At 42.2% G+C, this 17,765-nt stretch overlaps 1 protein-coding gene across 1 annotated transcript in view; it reads right to left on the reverse strand.

Moving 5' to 3' along the window:
• Positions 1 to 16,540, reverse strand: part of SGPP2 (sphingosine-1-phosphate phosphatase 2) — a 41,025-nt gene extending 24,485 nt beyond the window's left edge. Inside the window, exons 1-2 of the mRNA XM_020795503.3 lie at positions 16,148 to 16,540; positions 3,501 to 3,659 (exon numbers count right to left, since the gene is read on the reverse strand). Coding sequence (XP_020651162.3) covers positions 3,501 to 3,659; positions 16,148 to 16,366 — 378 coding nt within the window. The 5' untranslated portion in view covers positions 16,367 to 16,540. The remainder of the gene's footprint in view (positions 1 to 3,500; positions 3,660 to 16,147) is intronic.
• Between the last annotated feature and the right edge of the window lie 1,225 nt (positions 16,541 to 17,765).

Consider the following 17,765-nt stretch of genomic DNA (forward strand, 5'->3'; position numbering starts at 1 on the left):
ATCATTAATAAAAATGTGGAAGAGCACAGGCCCCAGGACTGAGCCCTGAAGTGCACTATTTCTTACCTCTTCCCAGTTTGAGGAGTTATTAATCACCGCCCTCTGAGTACAATTCTGTAGCCAACTGTGTATCCACCTGACAGTTGTTCTATCCAGCCTTACACCTAGTTATCTCGCTAATCAAAATATCATGGGGCACTTTGTCAAAGGCATAGCTGAAGTCAAAATACATTACATCTAAAGTATTCCCATCATCTACCAGGGAGGTTACCTGATTTTTAAAAACTGAGATTAGATTAGTCTGGCAGGATTTGTTCTTGACAAATCCATGTTGGATTCTAGTTATTACTGCATTGTTTTCAAGGTGCTTGCAGAGTGATTGGTTTATAATCTGCTCCAGAATTTTCAATGGGTTTGATATCAGCCTGCCTGCCTATTTTGTTTCTTTGAAGAAATTATGTTGTGGGAGAAAAAATGGGCTGATCACCATGAATACAATTTTTCTTAGGATCTAATTTGATCCTCACACTTTAAATATGGAAGCAAGGTGCACTTACTATGCAGCATTTCAAGGCTGTGCAAGTTCTTTGCCATTGCACACAATTACAGCAACCACAAGATGTCACAATTTCTCTTTAAAAAACCCAAGAAGAAATAAAACTGACACAGGAAATGTAATTTTTAATACAGGCCCTGAGATTTTGTGCTAGGATTATTTTTAACAATTTTGTACATTGTGTTAGCTCAAAAGTTCCCAATGTGGGACTCGTATGACAACTCTCAAATGACATGCCCCCCACCAAAATTCCCTATTCCTTCTATTTTTTAAATCCTGTATGTTAATGGTGTAGTGAACGTCGTGCATACAATCTTCCTATTTGCAGAAATATATTTAGTGGGAAAAATTAAGAATTTACTTGCAGAAATTCAAGAAAATAAGTGCCTTATCCTTTTTCAAAATGGTTTGTCTGCTGGAGTAAATGTATGGATTCTGTAGGAATTTTTGAAAGGCTAGAGGAGCACCATTAAAGAGAAGGGGTCACACACACACACCTAAATCTTAATCCAGTCTTCTGTCTTTATAAGGAAATCACTTTGTATTCAAGTCTGATACTTGGTCCATTTAGCCCAGTGCTCCCAGTGCTGTCAACACTGACTGGCAGCAGCTGTCTAATGTCTGATACAGAATTCTTTCCTAGTTCTGCCTGCAGAGGCCAGTGGATTGAAATGGAGATCATCTGCATGCAATACAGTAACTCTAACAATGAGAAGTGGTTCCTCCCCTTGTTATCTCTGGTATTCTGATTCTTGTAAGAGAACCCCCTTGTGTCAACAATCTTCAACTATCAAGATGGTATCCAGAATCTTCTACTTTAAAACAACTTTAAAATACAAAATGGAGAGCCTCAGACTCTAACAAATAGTTAAGTACAAGCAAACATTCATTTTGGAAATAAAATCTTAAAAATGAATACATGTATGCAGCTATGCTAGCAAAATCTATTAGAAGCTGGATGTCTTCATGAAAGTTGCCTAGCCACTGCATGGCACCTCATTTTTCTGCAATGTCAGCTTGCACTAGACTCTTCCATGGCAAATTCTGGAACCACAAACAGACCCCATTTGCAGATTTCTAGGTCATTTGGTTTTAAGTGTTCTTTAATTAGTTTATCCTTCAATATTTTCTCCCAAAGATCATTCAAAAACCAGATTTCCTCGCCTCCGCTCAACTAAACCGAGGTGAAAGGAAGCATGCACACATATTTTCATCCAGAATGTAACAATTCCCAGACTACAGATACTTTTTTAAAACCACAAGGAAATAGAACTCTCAAATTTGAAATGACATGTTCGCTCATTCCTCTGTCCTATATCAACTGATCTTACGGCAAAGCACAATCACTAAACTGATCTTAAAGCAATCTCAAGAAATGCATATATTTTAAAAGAATGCTAAACACTTCAGCTGGATGCCAGGTGGATGCAACTTCACTACACAGTGATCCAGAACTCTTCTCAAATTTATTTCCTTTCCTTCCTTCTCTTTTAAAGAAGGGATGGCTTGCTCTGCCATTGCCTGTCATAAGTCAGAGTGGGAGAATCCAGAGATGGCTCCAGGACAACATCGTGCCCAGGCTTTGCTCTGCTCTGGCAGTGCCACAGGTTTCCCATCTCCAAGACACAGAGACAGATGCTTCCCCCAAGACAGTCACTCTCCCATGGGCCCAGGAATGTTGGCTTCCTTAAAGAAGAGAAATGATTGCTTTTCTACTTGGTCTGTTTGAAACTCTCCAGGAAAAATCCAAGCTATTTGATGGGAAGGGGCTGCAGGCTGCACGGTGTAGTACAATATACAAGCATTTCAACAAAAAATACAGAACAAAACAAAAGCAAAGGTACAAGTTTCTTCAAAGGTGCCAGTTTCATCCACCAGTTCAGCTATTTTGAGCAATATCCTCCTCGCTCCAGCAGAGGTCACTTCTATACACAGAGATGTGTAGAACATAACTGGGAAGGGCCAGGATGGAGAATACTGATCTAGAGCATGGATTAAAAACCAGTTACATTAAGCTTTGCAGCCGATCTGTATCTGTCTTCCTTTCTCCCTACTCCCCCTGCCCCAAATCAAGAAAAAAAACCTTACACTTCAACAGGATTGACCATTTTTATGTGAACTGAAACAAGTTTATAAAGAAGGGTGGTTTTATTCTCAGTAGAGTAAGACTGTAATGCAGCACTTAAGTAGCTATAACAGCAAAGCAAAGGTGTAGGATTCTTAACCATAAATATTTTTGGTATCTATAAGCATATACAATAATCTTTGTGATTTTTCTATCTCTTCATCCATTCAGAATGAAGAACTAAAGTGAAATCCAATATCATCATAAAAATGAGAGAAGACAGAAAGAAGTACTCTTTCATCATTTGTATGATTCTTCCTGCAAAGTGGTACTTCCTTTAACCCATATCATCCTTGTTTTTTCGACTGATGTTCTTGGCTCTTTCCTGGTTCCTGTTCCTTCCACCCTCATTATCTCTGTGAAAGGAACGCCACAGACTTCTCTTGCCATAACTCTCATTCTCTGCTTGCCTTAAAGCTTCTGCCTACTCTTACATGGCAACATCAGCTTTCCAGTGCAGTCCCCTGCCCTACTGTTGCTACCATGATCAAGCTTTCTTCTTTTTTTCCAGGCTATGCCTCAGACTCTCTCCAAGCCTTTTAAAGCTATTAAAGAAGTGGATAAATGTTAGAATAATTCAGATCTGAAGAAGTGCAATTGAGCCAGCTACCTGAATCCATTGAGATTGATCACTTTCTCAGAAGAAATACACAATGTCAGACTTCAGACTGTTTTGCTGGTCTTTTAGAATTACATTCACAAACTCAGAGCAAAGTTACAATAACTTGATTGTTGTTGGTTTTTTGGGGATGTTTGCCCGTGTTCTGGAGGTTTTAAATTAACTTGCTTGCATACAGTAATAATCTAAGCAATACTTACACACCACATGATGACCAGCCTTCTAGCAATGTATGGATTAATGCTCCAGTAACTGAATGGAAGGAATGTAATGTAGAAAACCTCTTGACCCATTGCAGCTGAAATCCTGAACAAGTAGTAGTAGAAATAGTTCTTTACAACATACTCCTGCAAACTGTCCTAAGAAAGAAATATTTTATGTGTTAATAAGTTTCTTGAGAGGAATCAAATGTTACATTTAATTTTTCAGCAATTTTGAAATCCCCATAAATGTATGTTATTTAAACAATTTATTTCCATATCAATTAGCTTTCAACAACTAAAGCTAATGTTTCAGTTGACAGAATGGCAGGATGCAGCTTCTTTTCCCTGATATGCAAATGAACTAGACTTTAATTTATTGGGGAAAGATGAATGGATTCAAATGAGCTCATAATACGGAAGGGAACAGAGATATCATACTTAACAGGTGGGAAGCCTCTGGCTCTCCCAATATGTTGGTGTACAATTCCCATCAACCCCAGTTAGCATAATCAGTGCCATGAGATCGTGGCATATAAATTTCAAAAACTATCTCAAGGACCAAAATTCCCCTGGGTTTTCTCTTTGCCATACTTGTTCTCTCCTAACTCTGCATCAATAAGCTTGGGAATTACTGAAATACACTATGAACAAGTTTGGAGAAGTTATAGGCTAAAGCTAAGGGAAAATTACACAGGCTTTTCGAGACACAAGCCAGAAAAATATATGTTTAGAAATGTATATTGTGAGCGTTTCAAATGATTAAATTTACTTGTCAGAGATAATATTGTTTTATTTTGTCCTAAAATTTAGTCTGTGATATCTGAATGGTTAATTCCACCCTCCTTCTTCTAGCAAGGATATAGTTTAGCCACAATATGCATTTCTACATATTCTATTTACCAGACAAGTTATTTTATACAAGCCAGATGGAAAAACTCAAGGAGAACTAACAACACTTTGGGGGGGAAAGCTTCAACAAAGATATATTCAGTTGGGATATACTCCTCTCCCCCCCCCCCCCGTCTCTCACACAAATAAATGCCAGTTAAAGGGAGGGAGAGATACAAAACTACAACATTTACTGGCACTTAATTTTTTGTTACATTTGTAGTCCTCCCCAATATGCCCACTGACCCCACAACTACCCTCTAATGAAGATCAGACTGAGACAGGCAGGCAGAGGCTGGCCCAAGGTTACCTACTCAGTTTCATGGCTTGGTGGATACTAAAAACGAGATCTCCCAAAACCCAATCCATTCCAATAAACCCTATACTGTAATATGCCGGCTTCCTGAGGGAAAAAAGAAGGAAAGATGGGAAAGAGAAGGTCAGTGTTGATGAACCTGGGAGCTAATAAAGGACTCTGAGAAAACCACACCGAACAGTGGAAAAACAAAGGCAGCAGAGTTTTAGAACAGATAGTCCACCCTGCCCAAAAAAAAAAGGAGGAGGGGGGGACAAGCTAAAGGCTAAGGCCAGACAGTTGGCTATGTGGTATGTATTTCTTTGAATGCCTTCCAGGCGGAAACACATTGCCATCATTAAAAATGATTAAGACTTTCTCTTTTCCTCCAAGAGTCCAAGCAGGAATGATTTCAAAGTATGACACGATGCATACAAATATCATGTAGAGACATAACATTTGACTGGCAACTACAAAGCTTTGGAAGGAGCTTAGATCACGGAAGGGCAAAAAGCCATGCACCATTTCAAGAGAGATGTAGGTGCTAGAGACCTAATGGCAATATGAATTCTAGGATTCAGTTTGTGTTGATACTGCAAAGATTCATTCAAGCCTTCCACAGATGTTACAGCAGCATAAATAGAAGTTCCCACAGTTTAATTTCATACCATCTTGCTCATATGAAAATTACAAAAACAAAGCAGTCTCAATAATGTGAAATCCGAGTGTGGGAGGAAAGCAAAGCATATGCCTTGATGGTCTACCTGTGTTCCAGAAAGATGTTTCTAAACTTACAACTTCTGCATTTTCAAGAGGACTTCACATGGATGTGTAAATCTAAATAATTTGTGCACCTCACATGATAGTAAAAAAAGCATTGCTTAACCCACAAAAGAAATGTGTTGTATTTAACACTTCTCAAGAAATATTCAACACTCTTATGCCTGACCTAGTATCATACAATCTTACACTGTATCTAATGCCAAAAGAAGCAAGCCCAATAATTTCAGCACTAGTGTAAATAGTGGAAGGCATCACTACTTTAAAATAAGGGCCATAGCACTAAATGGCATAGCATTTGTACATACATATTGGGTATAAACTATTGTCCACTGGCCCTTAGTTAAAAATGAAGGAAACATTATAACTAGAGATGGGGTATTCATGTTTGTATCCCTGGAGACACAAATATGAATAGCAGCACCACAGGCGCCACGGAAGTCCATTCCTTCCCCCCAGAACTGGCCAGTCCACTTACCATTTGGCACACGGTGTTTGGCTCTGTCATTGTCCTCACACCAATCATGGAGGGAGCCTGGCTGGCAATTCCCCACGTCCCCACATAGCCAACTACGATACGGGGGTAGGGCGGGGAGTATCTCTGTTCAGCTGATAAGTGGTCAGCTGCATGAGGAGGAGGGGAAGAGGTGGCCAGGCTTCTTCTGCAATTAGTGAGACAACGACCATGGAGTCACGTGCCACACAGCGAACAATGAGTGGACTGGCCAGTTCTGGAGGGAGGGAATGTACCTCTATGGCACCTGTGGTGCTGCTATTCATATTTGTGTCCCCAGGGATACAAACACGAATAGCCCATCTCTAATTATACCTCCTGCATGATTCAGAGAGCACAGCTCGATATATAAAAACTATTAACAATATGAATCATATCCTATATTAAAAACAATTTAATGCTCTTCATGCTGATCCTTACATAGCCAAAATGGAACCAAGTATTTGTAAGGGACAGATGGAAACTCCAGTTCCTACACAGGTATATAACAACCTCAAGAGTCTGTAGTCTGATTGTGTGTTTAGTCGTTTAGTCGTGTCCGACTCTTCGTGACCCCATGGACCAGAGCACGCCAGGCCCTCCTGTCTTCTACTGCCTCCCGGAGTTGTGTCAGGTTCATGTTGGTTGCTTCGCAGACACTGTCCAGCCATCTCATCCTCGGTCGTCCCCTTCTCCTCTTGCCATCACACCTTCCTAACATCAAGTTTTTTTCCAAGGACTCTTTTCTTCTCATGAGATGGCCAAAGTACTGATTAGTGCAAAGGAAAAAAAAAATCTGAGGTAAAGCTACAAATCACGCTGGAAGATATTTATGGAAACTTATTTTCCTACTTCTTTGGGAAACATATTTTCCTGCTTCTCCAGCTCTTGTGATATTTGCAAGAATCAATCACAAGCAGAAAAAGCAACTTTCCTAGGAGGTTAGTGTTATCACACTAGAATGTGTGGTAGTACAGTTAAAGTAGGTTGTCTATACTGAGAAACTGAAGATTTGTGTTTCTGTACAAAGAATTCAGAGAAGAATTCAGAGCATTACCAGTTCTTGGGCTCCATGTACACAGGTAAGAGGGACAGAAATTTGGTAGGAGAGACAAAACACCATAATGATCAGGGACGCCAGTCTGATTGAGAACCAGTACGAGTAGATTGACAGTGCCAAATTATCTGTCAGTTTACAGTCTATTTTACAGGGTGGGTGTAGAAAGAGTTTTGGGGGTTGAGCAGAGACAAACACTAAGGGACAGGAAGAAAAAGGGAGGAGTTTCTACTAAAAAAAGAGGAGATTTCAAGAGGAAAGCCTTGACAGGTATTGACAAAAGCAAGTCTCCTGTATCTATGTTAGTTGGAACTCTCAACTATGAAATGTATTTAAAAAGCCATTCAATTGTAAATACCATGTTTTCCCATTAAAATGCCATCGTGCAAACTTAACAGCAGCTTTTGATATGTTACAAGTATAGCAATCAACACGTGGAAAGACTTTCTAAAAAGAATTTGTTTAGTACTACATATTCTGGATGTATTCTGGTGAACACTCATTGCCTCAAAGCTGTGAATTTTATTTAGGTAACTACATCTCAGAATTCTTACCCTATCTGTTGTACTGAAGGAACAAATGGCAAAGATCATGGCTGCATCCCAAACCCACCTCCTTCCATGTAGTAGGAGTAGCAACTAAATGACACTAATGAGGATAATCACACTAATAAGAAAAGAGAGGATGATACTGACCTACCCAGTAGGACTAAAACAGTATGCTTTCGTGTCCAATAACTGCAGTTGCAAAAGCCATGATATCATCCACAGACTATTACGCTGGGACAAGTGCATCTCATTCATACACCTATAACCAATCAATTCATTTACATGGGCGCACACCCACACAGTCACCTCATATTCATATGCATCTTCTCATATTCATCTGACACAGTCGATGCTCTTTGCTCTTCCCCTGATACTCATACTCCCAAACCTGCTCGCCCTGCTGCTGAAGTCTATTAATTCCTTTCACTGGGCTGATCTTATCCTCCCTGCCCCAGCCTTAGCTATTGTTGTTCTGCTCGCTAACTCAGGCCAGCAAGCTGCTCGCTCCCTTGCTCTCTTTTTCTCTGTGGTTTGAAGAAATCTAACTGTACTGGAGTGGAACCTTCCAAAAGAGGGTGAGAAGATATTGGAAAATGATTTACATGAGGGTGCCCCCCCATCTACAAAGGGGAGCGCAGGTACTAATGGGCTCTATCTGCAGAGCTAGAAGTTGGTAGTTCATTCCCCAATGTGCCTCCTGGGAGAAGAGCCAACCTGTGAGGCCTTGCGCAAGTTGTGCAGTCCCAGGATGCCCCCAGAAGAAGGGAAAGGTAAACCACTTCTGAAAACTCTTTATTCCCTGAAAAGGGTCGCCGCAACTCGGGATTTACTTGACAGCACACAATTATTATTATAAGTGGGAGCTGATTTCTAACCGAGTCACCACACTGAGAGGGGGCCCTTTTCATTTCTTTCCTCAGCCAAAGATAGTCAAATCTATTAGGACCTGATTAATGCACGCGCTGTATTATTCTCTGAGACACCATGACCCATCATTACTGAAGCACTAGCAGCCAAAAGGAAGCAGTATATATACTGTATAGTATACAGTACTTCCTTAATTTGAATTGTTTATAATACTACAGTACAGAGGTTGATGGAGACTCAGGTTTGTGTAACAGTATCTACAGTATGTGCTACATTTAATTATCTATAAACATCATTTGGCACAACTACATTCATGAAAGCCTGTCATATAGGATTTATACCTGTTTCTGAAGATGAACTACCAGTAGAAAGACTCTGTTCTACGTAAGGGTCATGGACCAGTTATCTATTATTTTTTAACATTGTGAGCTGCATGGGTTACCCTCACAGAGAGAAAGGCGAAATACCAATGATTTTTTAAAAAACTGCCAAACTACCAACTGACTGTCCTACCTACCTAATTATCTATCTTTGCTTCTGACTGGCTCCAACAGCAAACTACACTTATTTAATTTTCTTAGGCCAGCCATATATTAACTTGCATGAGAGAAGCTATATAAGGTGAATTATTTATCATGATAATTTGCAAGGAGACTAGAAGGCTGAAAGGCTCCTGCTACACTACACACAAAAACATTTTGAACTAGAACTGACTTGAAGGGATTCTGGAAATTGTAGTCTGTCAAGCGTGGCACCAGCTCAGGAGGTTCCTAGCATTTTTCAAACTAGACCAACTTAAAAAATTACAGCCCTATTCAGTCATTGCCTCATCCAGCATGATCAACACAGAGAGAAGGGGCAAGCCTTAACCCTTATCACTGTCTCCATTACCCAGGCGTTACAGTCTGAATCCTAATAGGGTTTGAAGCACAGTGTGGATGGGGCCATCTATGTAAGGGCAGTCTCCATACCCCTACACCACTTGGAAATCAGGCATACCTTTGTATGTTCACAGAAAAGGTCTGCAGTGGTTCTGGCAAACAAAAGCTCCTGATCTTGCGAATGCTGCAAACACATTCAACAGGACACACAAGTGCCACTACACTCATTTGTTGTGAGCATGTAAAGATCTGATTCACTTTCAGGGAAGGTAGCACCATTGGGGTGGACCTTGCATGTGTGGGCGTATCACAACATGGTGTCAAGTCTTACCTGGTTTCAGGCAAAACATCTGTATGTCACTTTTGAAAAAGAGAGATTCCTGTTCATGTGTAACCTCTAGACATGAGCAAGAATCCACATTTTCCAGGGCTCTTCTCTGCACTTAAGAGTCTGCATGTGACTGGAAGCCTCTCTAGAACTCATCTCTGCCCGCATGAAAAGGCAAGAGCGTGGATGTAGCTAGCCATCACCCCCCCTCTCCATATTAGCAAGAAGTGTGTTGAGACAAAAAAAATCTACATTAGCAAATGTTAATTTGTTAACATGTCAATAAATTAACATTCAATTTTATTTATATGGTTTGATTTTAGTATGTTATTGCAGGACCATAGGGCTTGGGGACTCAATCTGGGAGGTCACGAGAAGAAGCCAAGATGTAGGTTAGGCACCACTTCAAATGACAGATGTTGAGAAACAGTAACAACACTCCCCCCAACTATTCTTTCTTTTGGGCTGTCTCCCTTTCTTGAACAACAGGGTGAAGTGTGCTACACAGCCTGTCCTCATCCCCCTACATTTCAGATGTAGGAGACTGTTTTATCTCATAGCCAGTACTGAATGAGGGTTCAACTAGCTTCCAATCAGCATCTTTGTGTGGAATGCTGGGGATGGGGGTACCATCTTGCCCTCTGTCTTAGCCAGCAACATGTTTTGAGCTGCATCAGAATCATTTAAAACTGAAGCTGCTTATAGCAGATTTTTCCTCTGAAAAATATAAGCAAATCCATCATCAAACACATTGCTCTGTACCTGTTCAATTCTCCACCACAACTAAAAACAATGTTATACACACTAAAGTTGCAAACCCTTTTGCATTTTCCAAGTATAAGATTTTAAATTCTGGGTTTCTATCGTTTAATATAGCCTACGGGGGAGGGGGTGATTAGGCAATGCTCAATTCCTTGCTTTCATTAATAGATTTGTCTTCAAAGTGATGTACACCATTAAAAATTAAACTGTAGTTGTATCAAGCCATCAGTGACCCTTTTAATACAGAAATGGGTTGCCAATGGGGTATAAATTGACTATGGGATTAGAACTGCAGTGTACTGTGAATCAGGTCAGTGCCAAACATAATATTCAGTCCTGCCTCTACATGCTCAAACATTCCTTTTTAGTTAATTAAATTATAATTATAGTTAATTATAGCTTAATTAACTAGAAAAAAACATTGTCACACCCAGTAAACTGATAAAGCCATAGCAATCCTAAACTTAGGGGTTAACTACATCAGCATTTGTCCTGCTATTTTGTCTGCTGTGGGGACATGCTGGTTTCTTTAGCTGGTGAACAGATGGCATAAGTGCCAGTCTATACCCAAGGTGTTCCTACCACAACTTTCTAGCTCCCAGTCAGGGTTTACTCTTTTTTAGGTGCAGGTAGGACTGCTCCATTTTGTAATTACTATCAACAAACCAAAGTGAAGCCTGCTGCTTTAAAGTTTCAATTTACCAATATTGTTAAAATTAGCTACTTGATGATATTGGGGTACTAAAAGAGGGAGGATGCAAAGTTTTTTTCAAGCCCATTAAGATAGCACTGATGCTCTGTAAATAAAATAGAAAAACAAAAACTGAAAGCTTCCAGAAGGTGGAAACAGCAGAAGGCAATAAGAAGGCCTTCCTCCTCTTTTGCTTCTTAAGAGAGGCAGGCCAAATAGGGCCACTTGAGGTGCATTTGCCTTGTGGGTGCAAGGACTGCAACAAATGGTATAACAGACTTCTACGTGACCTTTGTTGCTGTGTATTGCCAAGTCACCACCAACTCATGGCAACCCTACGAATGAGTGCTCTTCAAAATGTCCTCTCCTCCCTCAGCCACCGTGCTCAGTTAGTTCCTGCAGACTCAAGCCTGTGATCTCTTTCAAGGAATCAGTTCATCTTATATTTGGTCTTCTTCTTTCCCCGCTGCCTTCCACCTTTAACAGCATTATATCAAGCCTGAGCAAGCCCGTTCTAATTGAGCTACCTAGCCAAGCCCTTAGACTGAATGTTTCTTAGATATTATGATCTACAGTTATGAAACAAATTAACTATACTGTATTCTCTTGAGCAGTAAATGAGTTATACTGAAGCCTAGCAGAAGTCTAGTAGAACTTGCTATTTATTCCACTATCTACCCTCCAACCACCAAACCTAAAGCAGAACCAACCAGGCTTAGGAAATGACCTGAAGTAGATGCTTCAAACTCCTTCCCTTCTCTTCATTGTGCAGAGGTAGAGAAAATAAAAATGCTTGAGGTTGACACAAATTGTGCTAAATCAATGTAATATCTCCATACTAACTCAATAGAAAAGAAGGCATAGGAAGAAAGTATCCTGAGGCCAGCCATATTATTAGACCAAGGGCATCAGCTGCCTCAGATGGCAGTCACTAGAGAGTTGCAGTGGCACACTGCATTATTCCCCTCAATCTCCTGATCATTTCACTTTGTTTAGCCACCTTTTCTAAGTAAAGGACCCTGCTTCATTGCCAATGTGAAACTAAGATTCTATGGTCAGTCCAATTGGTCTTGGTACATATTTATATCATGTTCTTTGCTTCAGGCAGTAAAAAGGCCTCAGGCTGGCCCAGTACATAACAGAAGGTCCTGGGATTCCTTGGTCAGAATCCTGTTGCTGTCTTGTAGCATAAATTAGGAACTGAGCATGCAGTGTGTGCAATCTTGCCCACTGTCTTCTGTACACTCAAATAAGTCTGAGTTGCACAATTGGTTGAGCTCTAAGTTGTCACCACATGCATGACTGACCGTACATGAACAGTGATTTGCAACAGGGGTTTAGCCTTTCTGTTCAGAGGCATGCTTATCTGTGTGGCCAACAATGTTGGTTGTGTATATGGCTGTATGATGCAGAAAGAGAGAATCTTATGTCTTGAAGACAGATTAAACTGGTCTTCAGGTCTCAAGAGTTTTCATCCAATTACTTAGAACCTGTATTGAGACACTCTGGATGCTTTCCAGACAACTCTTTTATCACGCAATCACATCTGTAAGGTGCCCCACATGGGACTGCTTTTGGGAAGTGTTCAGAAAACCCACCAGTCAAAAACACACAGCCAGATTGTTAACTGGGGCTGGTTACAGAGAACATAAATTTCCCTGTGACAGCTGCTCCACTGGCTGCCAATTTGTTTCCAGGCACAATTCAAAGTGCTGGTTTTAATGTAGAAAGCCATAAATGACTTGGGTCCAAGCTATCTAAAAGACCATATATTCCCTTATAAGCCTACCCAGGTATTAAGATAATCAGGAGAGGCATTTCTCTCGGTCCCACCATGGCACTGTACAGCAAGAATTACGCATCTCAAATATGGCAATTGATACACATGAAACATACTTTGAAATTATAACTTGAAAGTTTATCTTTCCTTTGTGCTACAGAATCTACAGAATGAAGAATTGTGGTACTTATGTAAGCAATTATTCCCAGAAGCGAGGTCTACCAGAAACTAAACTGCATCTCCTATAACATACACGTCTCAGGTTTTCATACTCTCCTCTAAGAGTCGGAGCAATTTAACGAATGAGGGGAGGGGAACAAAGCAGTGAAGAGAGAAAAAGGTGGGATCCAAGCATGGAACATGCAATAAACTAAAATTGTAAGAGATTATTTATCATTATAATTGAAACATTAAAAAAAAGAATGAGGGATTTACATATTTCCCACAGAACAAACTTGCAGGACCTCACAGGGAGACATGATACGTAAGTGTCAAAGCTACAAAGGTGGAAAGATTCTGTAAGCAAATTATTAGCAGAAGAAGTACTGCAGGTCAAAGGACAGGTGATTTAAGAAGACGTGTGAGATTTTGCTAGCAGAATTCCATTGGCGATATTAAACAAGATTCAACAGCTGGGAATTAATCCTCTTCAAACAGGAAATTAGAAGAATCCTACCTACCTACCCACCCACCCACCTAGCTAGTATACCACCCTAGTAATGCAAAGCACTATTCTGGGTAGTTTACAAGTCATGAATAAAACGAATACTATTAAACTACAAATATTGTAGAAAAAGATGAGGGTTTGATAAAAGAAGGTAGCTAAGAGGAACCTGGATCCAGGAGAAAAGGGGCTGATTTAGAGGACATAAGACAATGATTGAACACAGAGAGGTGTAGTGGTTAGAGTGGTAATAGTGAGATTCAGACTCTAGTCCTCTACTGAGTAGGTCTGTCTGTATCAGTTGAAATTAAATCCTGTCTTGATAGGCTGCCACTGAGCAGCAGGAGGAGATTTTGTGCTGTCCCACCACTGCGACATGAAGCTCACCTTATGGCAGTCACACTCCCTCAGTCTGACCTACTTCACAGGCTGTTGTGGAGATAAAACGGAGAGAACAGCTGTATATACTGCCTTGAGTTCACTGGAGGATATAAAAGTAACGAATAAAATAAAAACAAAGTAAAGAACTGACTTCAGGAAAACAAACAATGAAAACAACAGGAAGGAGTAGAGCAGGCATATGAGGAAGACTAAATAGTAAGTCCTAGCAGAGGAAACCATACGCAAGCAAAGCAACACTTTGCAAACAGGACAGCCAAATAAGGGGAACAGAACCTCATGTTTTGTAAAGAAATTTTGGACCACGGTGCTGTACATTTAGTTGATGCAGCCTTGTCCAAATACCTCTGATGTTCTGGCATTTAAGGCTGGCCATATCAGAAGTATAGACAAAATTAATTGAAATAGATCAGGTTACAGACTTCCCTACAAAGTGCAGGGGAATAATGACACATTTCTTCTAGGTTACAAATAGCAACATATTACTTTCTCTTTCATACTCTACTGGTATGTATAGGCAGCACATTGATTACAGAGGTAACAGTGCCCACCCAACAGTTCCCAACATGTTCCAATTACTGGCACTCTTTGTATTTGTACACACTGTTGTCCTCTAGTAAGTTCTTTGGCACAGCAGGGACTTTTACTATGGTTATGCTAAGCCTTACAAAAAGTGGAAAAGACCAAGCTGACCCTGCCTTGCCACGTTCTTGTTTTGCTAAGTATAAAAATGTAACGAAGAAATGCATGGCTTAGTTTCAAGATAGGCAGGCTAAGGAAGTTCACAGAGCAAAAGCTTTCTACCCCCTTTCTCCCCAATGCTGCATTCTCTGGTCCTCTGAGAGCACCTTCTAGATTATGAGAGGATCCTCTCAAAAATTTAGGTATTTGATGACAGTAGGGAAATTTGTGCCTTCCTTCAAGTGCCAGCCCTACCAGGAGAGAAAATGAGGCCACCTCCTGGAATATTCTAGGGGATGACAGCACACAGAACAGTAGCAAGGTGGTAGAGAAAAAGGGACGCATGGGTCACATCCCTCTTGTGATCCTTAACCAACCTTGCTGCCCACAGGAAGAATCTTTGCCATCACTTTCCACCTGTGTCAAAACAGCATGCCCAGTCAGTTTATGCAGCAAAAATACATATAATCCTCTTCACTTTAGGCAACATATTGGGTAATTTTCCTGCGCCGTCCTTAAAAATAACATATCTATTTTATAGTGATTTGTACGTGTAATTATGTGCATACTGAGTCTTCTGTTTAATAACACAGAAGCTAGTCCTATCAGGGAGTGGAAAGACCGGAACAGAACTTTCACCATCTCTGCTCATTGCTAAATGCTGGAATAATTTGCTACTCAATATCTTTACTCACCATTTTAAGAAACAAGGCATCCTCGTTTCTTTGCCTATGTGTTTTATTTTATTTTATTAGATTTATACCTCGCTCATCTCGACCAAAGGTCTGCTCTAATTTTCCTATTTAGCTCAAATGCAACTGTCTCTGCCTCACTAAGCACCCTGATTGTTATCGCATCAAAATCAACATCTTTGGCAAAAGCCACCTCATTCACCAATTAACGAAGTTCCTTGCAATCCTATAGTAACCCTATTACTTACTCTCCACTCCGCCTGTACATTATTTTTCCTCACCGTCCCGGTGAGTTTTCGTCTGAACATTTGCACCAGAAAGAGCGCCAGCAGGGAATCTTGCTGGCTCCGATCCCAGAGCAACCTGTGCTGTTTTTATCACCGCCAGGGGATCGTGTGGAGGATTTTTTAGCCCCGCCGAGCACGGTCGTCCCCATTCCTGCAAAGAAACGGGGTCTCCCGGGCTTTCCCTGGAGTCTCCCCTTTCACCTGCAGGCAACAACAGGAAGTTCGCCTGCCTCCATAAAAGAGGATGGACTGGAGCGCAATGATGGTGGTGGTGGTGGTGGTGCTGGTAGTAGTAGTAGTAGTGGTAGCAGCGACGCGGGCAAAGACCGAAAGCACGTCGCGCCCTCCCGGATCGAAAACTCGCCACCCCGAGAAGGAAGGAAGCCGGCCGTTTCCTAGGTCTAAACTCCTCAGAGCCCTGAATACCCGGACCAGGAAGGGGCCACCGGCGCGCTTCTAGGGCAAAGGCTGCCGCCTGGGCGCCGGCGCGGCTCGCCCTCCAAGCTGACGCTCGCCCCCACCCTGCGCTCCCTTGTCACCAAGTACTGTACCTTCCGGCCGTTGCCAAGGCCGCCGTGGTCGAGAGCGCGCCGGGGGCGCTTCTCGGCCGGGCTGCACCCATTGCAGGCGCCCGGCGGAGAGAGGGGGCGCGGGGGGCCGCCCTTACCCGCCGCCGGCTCCCCTCCCTCCTTGGCCGGGAAGAGCCCGCAGCGGCGCTGGAAGCGGGCGACCGGCTGAGAATCCAAGAGGCTGCGGAGCAGGCCGGCCATGACCCCACGCGGCGGCGGCGGCGGCGGCGGCAGCGGCGGAACCCGTGCGAGGCGCGCCCGCTCGCTTCGTCGCCCAGACGCGCAAGGTAGCCCAGGAGGCGAGCGCGTTGCGGCGGCGCCCAGAAGGAAGGGCGGGGCCCCGTCGGACAGGTGCAGCCGGCCGGAGCTCCGCCCACGCGCAGGTAGGCCGCCCGGGCCGCCCTCTCAAGCCAGCCGGAGGGCAAGCCGCCTCACCTGACTGCCGTGCCCCGTCGTCCGTGGGGTGGGCTTTGAAGGAGAAATTCAAGGACGAGCTTCTTTCCAGAGGAGCATCCTGCGCCGAAGGCTGTTTTCTGAGGAGCGGAGCAAAGGATGAAGGGCAAACGGAGGGGATTCAGCCCCTGCCTTCCTCCTCCGGGAATCATAGTCTAGATATGCTTCTCCTCTAACAGTGCTGCAGAGTTTGGGACAACCTGATGTGTTTGATTGGACTGCAATTCCCAGAAGTCTGTCGCCAACGGGGACGAGGAATTCTGGGAGTTGCAGTCCAAAACAAAGCAACTTTTCCAAGCCTAGCGGTCTTCAGGGATCTGGAGGGCTGCTGTGCAGAAGCTGGACCATCTGTGGTCTTTCGTTCTTGAGAGCAGGGCTGGACTAAATGGGTGGCAATTTCAGAAAAGCAGGCTTCTAAAAAAAGAACAACTTCCTTCGGAGTTGGTGGGTTTTCCTGATATTTAATACGGGTTGGAAGAACCCCTTGTTGGACTGCCGTAAATGCATCCTGCAGTGCAGGATGAGCTTACCCTGACCAAGGTTATGTTAGATGATCTTACAGCTCTTGTGATTCTTTGATAGTGTTGGACTAGATCCTGGGAAACTTTGTATCAAAGTCTCATTCAATCTGGAAGTTCCATAGGAAAATGAGTAATTCTTAGCTTAACTGATTGTTGTAAGAAGACAAAAAAATGATGGCATGCATTTCGTTCTTCAAATAATGCTGCATTGAATATTGCATTATTACATTACCCTGTGTTCAAGGTTCCAGCACATCAGTAATACCCCTTTCTAGGATATTCTATTCTTTTTCTCAGAGTTTTCTACTCCCTCTCCAACAATACATACACAATGTTTGGTGACTATTGAGCACACTCAGTCTTCACTGGGCTGTTCCCTCATAAGTTTCCTCTAAATACTCTCCTCTAGTCTGATATATTTATAAAACTTAGGATCTCCCAGTGGTGTCATACATATGTGTATGTAGGCTGTTCTTTTTTGAGTACAGAAAGATCAGACCTCATAATAGGTTTTTGCTTACTGTCTATGATAACTATGCTTACCTTCCTGCTGTGAGCTTGTTTATCTAGAATCACATCCCTATCCCCCATTTGGCCTGGAAAAGCCTGGATGCTGCCCTGGAAAA

Source organism: Pogona vitticeps, chromosome 3 (assembly GCF_051106095.1).
Source record: "Pogona vitticeps strain Pit_001003342236 chromosome 3, PviZW2.1, whole genome shotgun sequence".
Lineage (NCBI taxonomy): Eukaryota > Metazoa > Chordata > Lepidosauria > Squamata > Agamidae > Pogona > Pogona vitticeps.